General features: G+C 45.0%; 1 protein-coding gene across 2 annotated transcripts in view; it reads right to left on the reverse strand.

The window, feature by feature from the left end:
- Positions 1-17,312, reverse strand: part of Polr3b (RNA polymerase III subunit B) — a 104,152-nt gene that overhangs the window by 30,577 nt on the left and 56,263 nt on the right. For both annotated transcript variants that reach the window (XM_087557813.1, NM_001191878.1), the window contains 5 exon segments: positions 15,458-15,585; positions 7,115-7,324; positions 4,996-5,154; positions 3,668-3,785; positions 380-522 (listed from right to left, as the gene is read on the reverse strand). In XM_087557813.1, coding sequence (XP_087413939.1) covers positions 380-522; positions 3,668-3,785; positions 4,996-5,154; positions 7,115-7,324; positions 15,458-15,585 — 758 coding nt within the window.

Genomic DNA, 17,312 nt, shown 5'->3' on the forward strand with positions numbered 1-17,312 from the left:
TTCTTATAGGAATAGTGACATTTTCTAACATGTCAAATTCTTTTCTGTGTAGATATTAAGTCAAGTAAATGAGGGTAATAAAATCTCAGTTAGTTAGATGAGGGATATCTAATTCTGGGTACCTCCTGGAGCCGAGATTCTGTGACCCAGCAGAAAGAACAGAGAAAGGCCCAAGCACGTGCCTTTCCTAAGAAGGATCAATATTCCTGCTAAATGCACCTTGATGGGTATGGTGCCTGGATTGATAATCTTGGGCATGGAAGTGAAGAGAAGGGAATGAGTGACTGACAGGATAAACTCATCCACCGTAATGACCTCAACCATTAATATCATCAGGAGAATCGGAGAATTAGCACACGACACTTGGGGTCCCACTTACCCTTTTGTCCATGGCGACTGCTGAATTTGTCTCCGATCTCTGGACGCCGCGTCTGTCTCAGGAGCATCTTGATGAGGAAAGCGTCCTCAGCGTTGGAAGAGATCATCACTTTCTCGATGTAAGAGTCTGTTGCACCTTTGTACCTGATGTGAAGACAAAGTCATTCAAGTAGCCTCTAACTGCCCTTTGCTAGTCTGTCACTGTATGGCATACTCTTCAATCCCGCCACAAAATATTCTGATATTCTCCTGTCATGCTCTGAAAAATTACTTATTTCCAGCATTAAATTTAAATTTTACAATTAAATATAATACATTATATATAAAACAAATGTAACACATTTATTATGAGGCAGATGTAGGGTAACAGTCTTACAGTTATTGCTGTAGACAACAGAGTAACAGACAACCACACAGCTTGTGTGAAACACCTGCCTCATGGAGCCAAGCTGAGTTTTCAGAGTTGATCAGACTCAGTTTGGAGTGCCTAACCACTTTCGCAAAGTCCTTCAACTTATTAGATTAGTACACATCTTGCCTCATGTATTTTTTATACGACAGACACTATGAGGAGTCCGCCAAGGGTTGGATCCCTGGAGGCTCTGACATAAAGCCATTGAAGGATAGAGTTCCCACACAAAAGGAGCTTGCTTCCAGTAAGAAAGGCAGAGTGGTCGATCGATGCTATGGGAATCAGACACTCAGGGAGCTGTCCTGCTAGAGCCTAGGAAGACAACAGTGTCAGAGGGAGGGGGGCTATCAAGCTCTAACACAGGTGATCTGAGACGTGAGACCTGCTCACGCAGAGGGAGTGGCCCAAACGTATGTCTTCAAGAGACAATTCCCTAGAGACATGGGCTGGTGTGCACATAACGACAAAAGGCATGCCGGGGAGCATTCGACAAAAGGCATGCATTCTCGTAGGCATCCCTGTCATTTAGAAGTTCACTCTAGGGGCTGGGGATTTAGCTCAGTGGTAGAGCGCTTACCTAGGAAGCGCAAGGCCCTGGGTTCGGTCCCCAGCTCCGAAAAAAAGAACCAAAAAAAAAAAAAAAGAAAAAAGAAAAAAGAAAAAAGAAATTCAGAAAAAAAACAAAAAACAATCACTTGGTCACTCAGGAAATTAACACGCAGCTGAAGGGGTGGAGGGCTGACAGCCTGCCTGGGTGATTAGATAAGAATAACAGCCCAGGCAGGGAGAATTCAGCTACTGAGAGGGGTGGGGGGGTGGGAGAGAGAGAGAGAGAGAGAGAGAGAGAGAGAGAGAGAGAGAGAGAGAGTGCGCTAAGGGTTTGAGTGTTAGGAGAAGCCAGTCTGGGACTGGGGAGGAAGACGGTCTGGCTCAGGGCCACATGGAGCCAGCCACAGGCAGCTGTCCTTTGGGCACATCTTAAGGAGCCAAGGAGTGAGGGTTAGGTTTCTCCAAGTAGGGAAGCACATCTGGAAGAGGGACAAGTGTTACTAGTCACCAGGGACAAGGCTGCCACCAGGCCACACAATAGGGGTGAGAGACTGTGAGAAACTAGACTGGAGGAGAGTGGGGTAAGGCAGTGCTAACAGAAAAATCAAGGGTCTGTCTGTCTGCGGTGTCAAATGTTTTAGAAAGACGCGTCACGCATGAGAGGTACCTCGTGGATGAGAGAAACACTTATCCACAAGACTAGAACAGGAGATGCCACTGACTTTGGCAAATCTGCCCAACTCTGGGTTTCTTTATCTGTTTATCCCCTCTTCCTGGACTAGGCTGTGAGATCCATAGGGCATGGATGGCATTGGCTGGCTCACTGCTGTCTTCTGTAACTAACATACCTCCTAGGGCAGAAAAAACAAAAAACAAAAAACCTAAACCACTCTTGAACTGAAAAGAACACAGGCTGTCCTAGGCTGCCTGCACTGCGGCTCTCCCAGTGGGATAGAGATGAGAATCTGGGAGGGAGGTGGGAAAGCAGAACAGGGGAGACCCCCAAGAGAGAGAAACAGAAGGGGGACTAGCTCGGAATGAATCCCAAATCAATTTTCTTCGAGGATGACTAGCACAGCGAGAGCATTTTCTACGGAGGGAAAGGAAGCGACTTCGAGACAGGTGGGCGGTATGGAAAGACAAGACAAGTGGCAGAGCGAGGTTTCTGAAGAATGGAAGACAGGAACGTGCCAGCAGATGGCAAGGCGGGCCCTGAGCACCCGCCTCCTCCAGGAGAGAGGAGAGAGCATCTCCTACAGGTAACTGCACAGGAGTGAGTTCTGTTGATGGGACTTGGTACCATGGACCATTCCCAAGTGATTTGCCTGCTCTCCTGCCCACATACAAGTTCATGGCTCTGCCTCGTGCTGCTGCCTTTAGAATAGCTCTCAAAAGGGTTGTGATACCAGACTGCATTCAAGTCCTATCCCTGCCAAGTACACCCCGGTGGCCTCGGGATGGCACCCAGGTTTTCCTTGCCTGTATTCCCATGAACTCTAAGAGAACACAGCTCATGGGGTGAAAGGGCTGCCGAAGCTCTCACCCAGAGGGTGCCCAGAGGACTGACCAGCACAGTAGGCGGTCAGCATGATGGCAGCCAGTGCACTTCTCTCCTGTGAGAGTCTCTGTTGCTCTAGGCCAGCCTCTTCCCACCCCTCTCCTTAGCCTCAGTCAGCTGGTCCAAGGCAGAACAGTCATCTTCCCTAGATGGTTCTCTATCACACTGGGTAACTACTACTGCCTCACCTCAATACGTTTCATATTCCATTACATTTGAGAGCTGAGAAGAAATTTCAAGATGAATAAACTTGACTCTTTCATTACAGAGTGAAAACAAGGGATTAGATGCTTTATCCCGGTGAGGTAATGTAATTACAACTAATCTAGAAACTGCTCCGTTCTAGTACATTGGTGATGTCATGATGCAGCCGCTGTCTTATTTTTTTTATGACACAAATCCGGTTGTGTCACGCTCTGCAGAATGAATCCCAAGTTCTCCCCGTGTTAGCAAGCTCACTGATCCTCCAAACCTGGGCCTTTTCTACCCAGTGACTTGCTGTCTCTTCTACACAGAGCTCCTGTCCACTGGCCCATTCCTCTCACCAGGTTATACCATCTCCATGATCCCACACTGTTTTCATGTAAGGAAAGGTATCCAATGTTGCCATTTCTAGTTCTTCCACTTATAAAAATATATAACTATATGATACATTGTATCTATGTATATCGGAGAACTAGAAATGGGATAACTACCCGACCCATATCATATATAACATGTAACTGCCCACCCATTCTTTTCCCAAACATCTGTGTCTTATCAATACTCACGTGATGGGCACATCCTTATACTGTGGCTGCTGTGGCACGTTGCTCCCTTCCAGAGGAATCTGAGTCACTGTGGGCATGGACTTGTTTACAAGCACCTGCTTGTTTTCTACTTTCTCACCTACAGAAGAGAAGAGCATTAAACAGATCGCCATCACCTGTCCTTTCTCATGTGATGACTGAGAAACTGACGATGGCATGCCAAGTAAAACCCTACCTCAATTTAACTAGAATGGCACCACCCCAGTCAACAGAGTTCACACGTCTACCTCTTAGGGTATCAGAATAGGTTAGGAGCTTGTAGACATTTCAATCAGTACCAAGTCAGCACCAGCTTACCTTGGGAAGGAAAAAAAAAATCTCTGGTTTCGCTACTATTTCAGTTTAAGGACCAGCTACTTAAATAATCATCCTCATGCTTCTTTTCAAAGTCACGGTGATCAGTGTGAAAGCTTCACAAATATTTCCAAAGAAACAAGGTAGACAGACTTAAGGAGACTCACACACAGTGTGGCTTTGGGGAATCATGTTCCCTAGAAGACTGTCCACACAGACTCAGCTATGGCTGGGTGTATGGAAGGTGGCCAGGCTGACAACAGGCTTTTCAGCTGCTCCCCATTCCGCACCGCCCTGATGGCAGTCTTCCGTTCGGACAGCCTCGGCTATCAAACTCCCGGACTCACATAGGTCTCGCTTGTGCTTTTCTGGCTTAGTAGCAGACACATCTTACCATCGGCAGACACCACCTCATTTCCCAGCAGAGGTGGTGCAGATCTTCCCCAGCAGGGCAAATCCTCTTGCCACACAATGGTCTCACAGTTCTCTCTATGATCACCTACTCTGGATGTAACCTGACATGCCTGTGTGTAATCTGATGCACTGCCAGCCTTCTCCACTAGCCTGCAGGGCCCACGGCAAGGTCGTCTGTTGTACATACAAATTCATTACACATTTATAATCACAATGAAGTCCTTCCCTTTAGGGAAAGGGAAGTCCCAAGTCAGGCCATAAGCAAACTGTGTGAACTAGGAAATAACCAGCACAGACGCAGAGTCAAGACTGTGGTCAAAACATGGCTCCAGTGTGGCTACTGTATAATTTAAGATTATACCTAGGATACACTTTTTGCTATAGGAAAACACACTTGATGTATAGAAAAACATAGGAAGAACATTCAGTGAAAATGACCATACTGGCTGAATCTAGATGGGGTGTTACAGACTGGTTCTTTCTGTCCTGTTCACCAAAAATTCAGAAATACTGCTAAATAACTCTCACAATTTTAAAAAGTACACAGTGAAGTTCATTATTTCTTAAGGGTTTTTTTTTACCTGGAGAACAAATGCCATCTGCATCTAAAATTTCATGTCGCCAGATGGGTTTTCTGGTAGCAGCATCCAACATGGGACCCATCACCTTATCAAAAGTCTGATTGGTATATCGCTTCAATGTGCACTTAGCGTTTTTATAGACGAGACAACGCCCAAAACCTGAAATGAAATCCCAAATGGGTCAGAATCCCTGGTAATATGAAACGAAGACATGGACTTGTGGTATTCACCTTTCCAGAGAACTAAACGACCAGTCACCCAGGAAGTTGTTAGCACACCTGAAAACAGACCACGTTTCAGGCCAGGCTGCTCAGCACACAAACTCTCTGTGTTATAATTTCTGCCAAGCTTCCCCGAAAGGTCTTCCTTTCTTTGACTCTAGCATTTATGGCTAGATCTAAGCAGGCAAGAAAAATAATGTTTATTTCTCCAGGAAGGGACACACATGTGCTCCCTGCCTCCTCCCTTTTAAATGTGAAAGTGACTGTAGTGAACAAAATATAAGATAGACAGAGTCATCACTGCTTATCATCATGGCTCCCAGTGACCTGTACGGCCACGGTAAACCCAGCCCAGAGGGCCAGCTGCTCTGCTAATATCACACAATCTGAAACTGTGATGCCACAGCCATTCACAGCAGGCTGCAGTGCATGGGGGTCCAAATTGCACGAAATCATCCCATGGCTTCTTCTAAGCGTAAATGGACATTTTATTTATAGGTGGGAGCTTAAAAGCTAACAGAGGGTAAACTCTGATCATTAAACTGTGTTTCTGATACACATCACAAAGTCTTCAGATTTCCACATCAACGTTACCAGTTAATCAGAAAGGAAAATATCTCGTTTCAAAGCATGGCTGTTGTCACTTGAGAAAAAAAGGGGCATAAATTCAGTGCAGCCAACATTAATGCCAGTGACACATGTCTAGGAGTACTATTAGGGCTGCCTAGCAACTAGGGAGAGGGAAGGGGAGGCATGGTGGGTATGCCAGAGAGGGAAGGAGCTGGAGACTGAATAGAGAAGTCAGCCTGCAGACCAGGTGGTGCTGGCTAGGTCATGCAGTGCTGACCTGTGGAAGGAGAACGTTAAGAGGGAAGAATAAAAAAGCACAAAACTACAAGATAAGGTTTGTGTCTCTGTACATTCTGGCTTTTGACACGTGGCTAACGAATGGATCATAGACTGTGGGCTTAAGCTGTATAGGAACAGCCTTTCCACCTGCCCTCTCAACACGACTGTTGTTGCATGTATTACCAGATTGATTAAAAATAAATACCACCAGCCCCCACCAAAAATGAGCCTTTCACATACTATTTAATTCCTGGTGGGAAAAAAAAAACCTCTCATTTACTTCTTTCTTTGAGAAACGTTCAAGTTGCTAGTAAAATAAAAACAGATCTCGAAGTTACACATTCAATACATTGTTTCAATGTCAGTCATTAAGAACAAAGCAAGTAACAAAACCAACACGAAAGTGTAGCAGGTCTTACAGTTTTAGACCTGGCATTGCCCTGCACCCAGGAGACCTCAAGGAAATGGCTGCCTAAATTCGAGCTGCACAGCGACAACACAGCTGATGCGCCAAGGTGGGCAGGGAATTTACAAGCTTCTATGCTGGATTAAGAGCTCCAGGCAATCAGTGGCTGCCAGGAGAGGGAGAATCAGTCTTCTTAAGGAACAGGCTCCCTGCCAGATTAGTCCATCCCAAGTGGTCATCCCTAAACACTTGTACACACAAGCAACACTAAAGCACTCAGACCGGTGTGTGTGTGTGTGTGTGTGTGTGTGTGTGTGTGTGTGTGTGTGTGTCTGTGTGTCTGTGTGTCTGTGTGTGTGTCTGTGTGTGTCTAGGTCTGTGTGTCTCAAAAAAGAAGTTAAGAATTTGGGTAGGGTGATGAAGGAGGAGGAAGCCAGGTGGGAATGATATAAACACAATACTCATGTATGGAATTCTCAATTTAAATAAAGAACATACAACAGCCCCAGTTTGTGTATAAAGTCCAAACCATTCTGAACCTGTACTGGATTCTGACCCCAAGTAATATTTATAATCATCACTTACTATATCTAATTCTGCAAAAACAGTACTTCTGGTGTTTAAGCTCTAAGAATTTACTTACCTCTGTCCAGAGAGGCCTTGTTCAAAACAAGGGCGTCTTCAATGTCATAGCCGCTGTAGCTCATCACGGCAACAGTTGCATTCTGCCCAGCTGGCAATTTCTCAAAGTCTATCAACTCAATGGTTTTTGTTTTAACCATGGGTTTTTGTGGATATGCTAGTAGATACATTAGTGTATCAATTCTGTTTCGCTGATTGTATCCAATGGTACCTTCATTGATATTGGAGAAAATAAAACCAACCATTATATCCTGTAGAATAATCAGGTAGCAATGAGTTTAAATACATTAAACATGCTTAACTGGAAGGAAGAGAATCTCAGGTTAAACATTTCAAAATAATACTCATATGGTAGTTATTGATTTCTAAAGCAACTTTATTACTCTGATCATATTTTTTTCTGGGATATCAAATAGTGGCTTTTCTCACTAAATATTTGAAATCTCAGAAAAAATATAATCAGTAATAACAATCTAAACAATTTCAACTTTTTTGGACTTACTAAGTATAATCGATCCTATTTGCATATTTTTGGTTTTTACCAGTTAATTTCACAAGTTCACTCCACAAGCCTACACTTGGCTCTCTTAGGACGATGTGAGCAGCGTTGGGTTTTCACATGCAAGAACTTACACAGCCCGGCAAGAATGCACACACTAGTGACAGCAAAAGATTTAAATGTACGAGAAAGTGAGAATGGAATCGGGAAGATCTCGACAGAGGTGTGGTCTTGCTCACTTGTTATTCATGAAGCAGCAAACAAATGATAAACAAAACCAAAGGCCATCTACCCTGAACAAATCCTGCTACACTTTTGTGTTGATTTTGTTACTTGCTTTGTTCTTAACACTTTGTGAAAGGCTAGATCCCCTCTCCAGAGGAAGTGAAAACACAGCCTGGCTGGGTGAGGAGAGAGGACACAGCCTGGCTGGGTGAGCTCTTTTTTTTTTTTTTCTTTTTTCTTTTTTCTTTTTTTCGTAGCTGGGGGCCAAACCCAGGGCCTTGCGCTTGACCACTGAGCTAAATCCCCAACCCCAGCTCTTTCCTCCTTAGCAATTAGCCTTCTCCCAACAGTCCTTAGAAGGGTGTGTTCCTGGGTTATGTTGTTAACTACAAGTGAAATCTGAATTTTAACCCTACAGTGGAATTTATGGCCTTCCTGTAGAAGCTGTGTGTTTGAGCTCACAGACACACAGTTAACTCTAAAATTAGGAGACGCAGATCTGCCTCGCTGTAAGATCTCATGGGGTCTACTGAACCCTTCACTTCCACACATTCTTCACTCATGAATGACCGCAGGGAGGTGCTAGCATCAGGGGGACGCTTTGCTTGCTTCACACACAGCCTTCTATGATCACACACACACACACACACACACACTCTCTCTCTCTCTCTCTCTCTCTCTCTCTCTCTCTCTCTCTCTCGCATCAGCCCTAGGTGCCACTGTGTGGACTAAGCCACAGTGTGGATACCCAACTCTGTATTTAAGTCCTCTGACGTCTCCATCTTTGAGTTCCTAGCTCACCTGTGTTCCTTCCCCATCCCCGACCGCTACTTCCCCTGCCCCACCCCCCAAAAATCAATAGCAATCTTAAATCAGGACTGAGACCAACTACTTGAGCAGAAAAAATAAAAACCCTGCCACTCTCGACAATCACCGCCAAAGGCAATGACAAGAGCAGCACAGAAGGCACACCACAGAGCGAGGAGCTCATTACGGCTGCTCAGGAAATGTCGGGTGAAGGAAGGGGAAGAACTTGGGCTCCTTACCAGAGCATGTGTGCATCTGTGCTTAAATCTTCCCCAAACTCACCGCACGCCAGCTGAAAAATGACAGTCACTTGGACCTCACAGTGACAACCAATAAGCTGGACAGGGTACCTAATGGCCGTCACTCACTGCTTTAGCCTAGGACTGCTGCTGGGGTCATGACACAGCTCATAGACAATACGTTTACGTTTCTCTATGGAACCGTTTAAAATGTACGTTGTGACTGCAGTTCCAACTGTGTAGTTGACACAGCTTGAGCTGTGGATTCAGGCAATGTCCCACCAGGCTGCCAAGACATGTCTTCTGAGACTGCGACAAGTGTCACCATGCAGCAGGGAAACACAAATGGCTGCCTCGTCAACAACAGCCATGGAGCCTGATCCTGCTCTAAATCGTGCTCTCAAGGCCAGATGTAATTCTCCAGCATTACTACTGACCGCTAAGCAGAGGAGCAGCAAAATCACTTAGCACATCTGGGTTATGACTCATTTGAAACTTTTCTTTAAAACAAAAACAAAACCAACTTGTGTACTAGACTTGTACACATCGTTTGTAGAAACACAATGGGTGTGTATATGAAAACCCCAAGATCCTACAATGCCACTGAGTCCCTATAATTATTTTCTTAAAATGATGGATGATTATTAAGTATCTAAAGAAATCCAATCAAGGCTTGCCTGTATAAGCATGGGGTCAGACTCAATGTCCTCATTGCTGTTTTTAGTTTCCTTAAAGAGCAGGACTGGGCTGCAGATCAACAGCAGGGCTCACCCAGCATGCACACAGCACACCACAAAAGACACTGGGGGAAATGACACACGCAGCTAACGCAAAGGAACACCTGGAAGCTGTGGTCTGCTTCCACTGGCCCGGTTTGTTGTGAGCACTGTCTAAGGTAATTTCCCTTGCTCACCCCCAGGACATGCTTTCCCTTACTCAGCCATATTTCCTTGATAAGGAAGTCATCGAGGGGCGTGGCAAAGTACACAGATGTGCATTCAAAGAGGGAAAGGTGCTTTAAGGTGAGATGAAAATATTCTTTTTTTTTTTTTTTTTTTCCGGAGCTGAGGACCGAACTCAGGGCCTTGAGCTTGCTATGCAAGCACTCTAACACTGAGCTAAATCCCCAACCCCCAGATGAAAATACTCTAAACGGATAAGAAAGTAGTATTTATGGGAAAGTGAGGTCGTGTGCATTTACGTTTTCTTCCTTTCTTTGTCCTGAGCCTCAATCAATTACTATCAAAGACAATGAAGGGTGATGGTAATGGGATGCTTAGCTAGGACACCGCCAAAGAACTGGACGGACAGACAGACCACACCTTCCTCTCTCTCCACCGGCAACGCCAGAGGCTTCTGCTGACCTGCACGCTGGCACACAGGACGCCAGCCTTTAGGGTCACTGCAGGAGGGTGTGTGGAGAACCTCGAGGTGGTCTCACTTGGTATTGAGACAACTGTACTACAGAGCAGCCTGACAGGGACACCGGCCACTCGGTGCACTCTGTGCAGTGTCTCCCTTGGCGTTTTCTTTGCTCTTCTTTTAACTGGTGGTCTTATTACCAGGTTTCTTTATATAAACTAGGTATCTCTGGAGGGAGACTCCTCCCACTCTGTGCCCCCCGTTTTCATACCCCAAGATGTTTTTCAAGAGAAAGAAAATTAATTTTAAGAAATTCAATTTATACCTTTTTCTTCTTATGGCTTCTGCCTTTTGTATCCTATGTGAGAAAGCCTTTCGGCTCTTGCGGTTAGGACTACGATTTGGCTTGTGTCCGTTCTTTATGGTGTCAGGCAGGAACTGACATTCACTTTTTTACATATAGATATGCAAAATAAAATGTTTAGCTGAGAACTTTCTTTTCCCCATAAACTCTTATATCAGCTTCATTAAAAATCATTTGCCAGGGGTTGGGGATTTAGCTCAGTGGTAGAGCGCTTGCCTAACAAGCACAAGGCCCTGGGTTCGGTCCTCAGCTCCGAAAAACAAACAAACAAACAAACAAACAAACAAACAAAGAAACAAAAATCATTTGCCAGATGGAGAGATGGCTCGGCAGTTCTTTCAGAAGACGTGAGTTCCGTTCTGAGGACCTACACCAGGCAGTTCACAACTACCATAACTCTGGATGCAAGGGATCTGACCTCTCGGACTTCTAAGGACACCAGCACTCACATACACACACCCTCTTCCTCCCACATATTTTTAAAAATTCTTTAAAAAGCCAAACATTAGTTATGAAGATAACTTAGTGTTTCGAGATGGGGAATAATGCGTGTAAAGAAACTCAGACCACAGCTGAGTGTGGTAGCACACCTTTGATTCTGACGCCTGGGAAGCAGAGGCAGGCAGATCTCCGTGAGTTTAGGGACAGCCAGCCTATATAGTGAGACCCTTTCTTAATGGAGACGGTGGTGTGGGAGGGGAGATGGGACAGAGAGAGAGAGAGAGAGAGAGAGAGAGAGAGAGAGAGGGGGGGGGGGGGAGAGAGAGAGAGAGGAGAGAGGGAGAGAAAGAGAGAGAGACAGCTCAGAGACTCAACTGCCTATAAACACACACATCTCTTAACTATTAATTCTGTTCCATTCACTCACTCATCTGCCCCTGAATCAATATTACACTTTCTTTATTGTTATTGTTTTATAATAAATCAGAATCAAGTTGTATTATTTCTCTAGTTTACTCTTCTTTAGTGTAAAACTCTTACTCCGTGTGTGTGTGTGTGTGTGTGTGTGTGTGTGTGTGTGTGTGTGTGTGGTGTGCGCGCACGCATGCACATGTGCACACTGTGTGGTTATACATGCATATGTGTGTGTATGGAGGCCAGAAGCTGATGCTGGATTTGGTTTTTTCCCCAATCACTCTACTCTGCTTATTTGTTTTGAGACAAAATCTCGCTATTTAACCCTGGCTGGCCTAGAACTCACAGAGATCCAACTGACTCTTCCCCCCAAGTGCTGGAATTAAGGGCTCGTGCAGCTAACCCCGCTCTAGGCTAGAGAGGCTGGCCCATTCACTCATGTATCCAGGCAGTCATCCCTCGGAAACAGTTAGTAAGTATTTATCACACCACCTGCTAAGCTATGGCACCAGGATACAACACTAAAGAAAGCTCTGTCTTCACTGAGTTCATAATCTACAACGCAGCAGAGAAGCTAGACTCCTCACAGGCCCCAAAGTTCAGGAAAGGCGGGCAGGAAGTGAGCCCTTAGAGAAGCACTTCAGTAAGTCCTACAGGAGATTCCATAGGAGATACAACGTCCCATGGCATAAGCTACTCAACCACTGTGGAATTCAGCCTGCTCATCAGAAAGAAAAACACAAGCCTTACGAGACGGTTACCATGCTCAAAGAAGCAAATGCGTGTCAGACCTGCGAGGCTGGGGAGCAGGTTAGCGGTAGAGCATATGTTTGGCATGAATGCATGGGAGTTAATGACCAGCAACACCCTTCCTCTGTGGGTACTCAGGAAGTGGCGGCTGTCACAATGACTAACATCAACAACACTATGACACAGACTTACACCTAGAACAAATACAGCAATTAAAACAAACAAACAAACAAAACTTAAATCAATAGATTAAAAAAATTCTTATGAAGAACTGGCTAACCCTTCACCCCCCCCCCCTTTTAAAATTCCTGAACAAATAAAGAATAGATCTGCAAAACGAACATTAGGGTAGAGGCCTGGACTTAACAAAACTTCATGAGGATTCTTGAATACTATGTGCTTTGAACATCCCAATTCCAGGACATCCCACTGCAGTTTAAACACAGGAAGAACACTTAGAAGACCCTGTGAAGACAAAGCCAGCCGCTGTCCTAGCTCCTGAGATGTTTTCTTTTTAAGTCTCAGCAATTTGGAGCTGAAGGGGGCAGGGCTGGAGGAGTCCGTGATGCATATTCATTAACTTGTTGATAGCAACTGAGTGATCCTTTGAAGAGGAGCAAGTGTTCCTCCAGGGGACAGCCAGCTAGTAAACCAGCCAGGATAGAGTCAGACTCTGAAGTCAGCCTTGCCAGTGCACACTGCAGCCCCAGCAGGCAGCCAGTGCTCACGGCCTGGTGACTGACTGGCACCAGACGTCTACCTGACTTACTATTCTGAGCCACGTCACGACACCTACGGCACAGGCAGAAGTGAGAGTCTCAGTGCTTTATTCCTAACTTAGGGTGTCTGTGGTTTAAGAAGCACCTATGCAGGCAGCATGGGATTGGCTCTGATGTGTGAGGCGAGGCTTTGAGTTCCTGTGGTCCACACTGGTCCTAGCAAAGTTCTTTGTGGCAACAGAAAAGGAGCTAGTGTTTCATTCTGAGGGAAGGGGCTGGTATGGAAAGGGCCAGGAGCTGGACACAGCACCTCTTCCAGGTTGGCTGGAGTATTTAGACCGCTTCCTTCACTTTCTGCATGGACTAACAAGTAAAAGACGACTCTGGAAAATCCACACGGACTCTGAGATTAAGAGTCTCAGAAATGGATCCTCTTTAAAGTGGCTTTTAGTTCCCAGCTGCCAAGACTCGGAGCTCAAAGGATGCAGAGCAGACTCCTCAAAGGGCTGGGCTTGCCTCAGACCTGGGTCTTTGCTCTGGCTTCTCTCACTGACCTTTCCCCTCGGTGTCTTTCACACAGATCCTGCTTGGTACTCCTGCAGCCAGTTTAGTGTCCAAAGGGAAACGCGCCCATGCCATGTGCCAACTTTAAATGCATGTCTCTACGCTTTCCTTCCCAGTCAGGTGTGCTTTAATCATAACAAACAGTAACAAAGGCTTTTTTTTTTTTTTATGACTTAAGATATTCAGTGGCTTTTGTCTTGCCAGCGTCAGCAGTAACGTCAGAGGATTGTATCCAAGGAGCTAAATGTGCAGGACCCAGGGTCAGAGCAGCTGAATACACCAACCTCAGAAAACACAGACAATGAATTGCAAATGACACTCACAACAAAACGAGGAAAAAAAACCTTCACACAGAAGACGACAAAAGAACTCTACAGACACTGAATTGGCTTTCTGTGCACACTGATCCTGCTTAACTGTGTGTGGTAACTAACTCAACCGGCTTCAGACATGTGGGGCCACAAAATAAAGGTTGTTTTTTTATTTTTTAGGGGGTGGGAAGGGTTATGATAAAAATATTTTTTTCTTCCTTTTATATTGTTTATTTTTAAAAGAGCTTCACGCACTGAAGATGGCCGGTGCTTCTGTTTGTGTTTTCAAACAAAACGAGTGGCATTAGTCATGCAGTGATTGGCCCTGTTAATTCTGCTGAAGGCTGCACACAAAAGGTGCATTGTTTCAGTGGGGATTCACATCATCAAACAAAATGGTTTGGTAAACCCAAAAGAAGTGATAGCCCTTTCATGGCACATGGGGTGCAGTGCTGTATATTTCAACTTGTTAGCAAGTCAGGAGCACAGGCCGGACACCGGCCCACACTGAGGATGAATAGCAAGCCAAATGGATGAGCCACTGTTGAGCTTTTCCCACTGGGAATTCTCCCCAACTGCCCAGGCGTTACGCTATTCAGGTAAACAGTGGCGGGGCAATATGCTTTCCGTCTCTCCATAGCCAGCCAAAGGGCGCGTGAAGCTCAGGAAGAAATATCTGTACTTCCTGCCTGTCGTGATAGCAGGATTTCTTAATGACCAGCTGCAGCTGGAAGAGGGACAGACAGGGGCTGACCGTGGCAATGCAGACCCTTCCCCTCTACCGTTCACAATGCTTGAAACTGCAGTTGCTGTAGCCCTTGAGATTAGAAATGGCGTGTCTTATGGAGAATGAAAATTCATTAAGTTCTTTAGGATCTGAACGATGTTTTCAACAAGTTTGTAAGTGGAACTTGTTTATGGGGTGGATTCTTGGTCCGGCTTCATGCGTCGTACCTGCCTCTGTGCAGCACACATTCTCTACCACATCTTACCACAGAGACACACCAAACATCGAGACTCCCCTGAGGCACTAGCTCTTATTTCCTCTTTGAAAGCGGCCTCCCTCTCTCAATTCCCAGATCCCAGCTACTGGTCTAGGGTGGCGGACTCTCCCACTGCACTGACCCCCGGTAAGCAGAGCACTCTGGCTGACGTCATTTTCAGGCTCCTCCCCCACATCTGACTGCCAGGTCTCGCTCAGTGGATAGATGACGTAGCAATAAACCAGAGGGGGAAGAAATGGACCTGGACACTGGTTTAGGAGACACGAGAGCACCTGCACGAACAAGGCAGGTTCGAGACCGGCACACAGACAATCTAGGTGTACACATTACATGGCAAACCTCTCATGGTTTCAACCTTCTCCTCCCTTTGCCTTCCGAGGTTCTGCTCTTTCACACAGCAATCCTGGTTAACAACTCACACTTCTCAGGGCTTTCACGTGTGTAGTCACTCTCACAACTATGGGAAATTTATTATGTGCAACTTTGTAAGGAAACCAGTTGAGATCTGCGAGTCTGGGGAGTTCCTTTGAGCTTAGTAAACCCCGGTGTCACCAGCATCTGAATGGCCCAGACACACAGTAGTGAGAGTAAAGACTAAAGTCTTTCTCCACACAGTTCAGAAGCAGTTTTCAAAGGCGACCTTACCCATGGCTTGCTTGCCCATGGCACACTGGTAGGTGTTTCTTGGAGACTGGTTGTGATGAGGGTACGGGATCAGGCCGGCGCAAACACCGAGAAGAGTGAAGGGTTCAATCTCCAAGTGGGTGGTGTCTCTGGAACGATAATGAAGATGTCAGTGGTCGGACAGCAAGCGCTGAATCAGTGTCTGTTTAATTAAATAAAAATACTATTTCCTAGGTCCTCAAGGGAGCTATAATAAGCTTTGATGCTAATGAAACTGGCAAAAGAAAACATGCTGAGATAAAGCTCGAAAGAGTTTGAACTATTCTGTGATAAAAGTTCTTATCGGGGATGGAAACAAGAGAGAAGGGAGACAGTAAGTAGAAGTGCTGATATAGAAGCAAAGCATTGTCGTGGTGCACACCACCAGTGAGAGAAGAAACACTGAAGTACGGTATCAGTAACTTCCCCACAGACAAGCAGCCTGCTCTTCCTCTGTGTCACGTGGGGGGAAGGAACAGATCTCTCTGAGAATGGCACAGACCTATGCAGACCAGAGCCAAGGTCACTCGCTGACTGTCCACCGAAGGATTCAAACAGTAGGCTTCTGAGTAGATGAGTTTTAGACTTTACCCAATTTTAAGGGATTTAAAATTTAAAACTCAAGTTTAAATTTAAATAACTCAATTTTATTCTAAACTGTCATTATATTTCACACAACTTAAATTTGTTAATCTACCTCTTCAACTGTAAAAGTTCTATCAGATTTAATATTTTTAATGAAATTTAGCTATTATGTATAAGATTTTAAAGACTTGCAATGAGAAAATGTAAAATATCTCATTTAAAAATATTCATTACATGATGATATAATATTTTGGACATGGTGGGATAATAAAAATAATCAAGGGCTGAGGTTATATGCTGATGGTAAAGAACCCACCTAGCATGTGTGATGCCTAGATTTGATCCTGAGTATCCCTTCCCCAAATCATAATTATTCATTAACTACAGCTATTAGAGATTCATATGTATCAGTGCCTAGCACAACACTCCTATAGGACAGGGCCTGCCATAGACATTTGACCAGCAGTTGTCAGAACCTTGGTTATTTCATAATAATTCTGAATTTCTGCAGAAAATTCAGGGTTGAGAGAAATTATAAAGTAGCACAGGTGGTTTTGGGAAAGAGCAGCCAGAGGGTGTAAGGGATCTTATTCAAAGTAGCACAGACCACCTTTAGTATACATGCCATGCAGCAAGCAATCCTGTGTCCCTAACTCAAAGGTCCATGAACTAGAGCCCCAGCCTCTAAGGTTCAGGGCGCCTGAGGAGAGGGTGATCTCTAAGAGCAGGCCCCTACCCGCTGTGGAGGTCGGCTGTGACATACTTGACAGAAGGTCTCCGGCTTCCTCATCTACTTCTCCAGCACACAGCAAGCTATGCTGAATGGGGATATGGGGGTGAGCGGGTGGGGACAGGGATGGGGTGGGGAACGGAGGTGTGGGGGCTACTCACATATCTGTACCTGTGTCAGCAGGCTGGGAAAGGGTCTAGGTGGGTTTGTCTTGGTTTGTTTTAAGAAGCATCAGAATAGGTATTTCTTTTTTTAAGTTTAATTTTTTTTTTTTTTTAAAGAAGCATAGCTCAAAGCAGAATTTTCTACCCTAGAGTAAAACAGAGCTAGGTAGGGGATGTGGTTCAATGACTAACATAACTAGCACAAGATCCCAGGTGAAGCACAATGATTTTCTTTGATCACAAAACAGTGTCTTTTAAAGACTAAATAGTTATTCATAAACAGTGAATATCTAAATGCTCTAAATTTTAGTTTTATGGAAAGGAAAAATAATTCCCTTTAGAATCACAATCACTGTCT

This window comes from Rattus norvegicus, chromosome 7, assembly GCF_021556685.1.
Source record: "Rattus norvegicus strain SHRSP/BbbUtx chromosome 7, alternate assembly SHRSP_T2T, whole genome shotgun sequence".
NCBI lineage: Eukaryota > Metazoa > Chordata > Mammalia > Rodentia > Muridae > Rattus > Rattus norvegicus.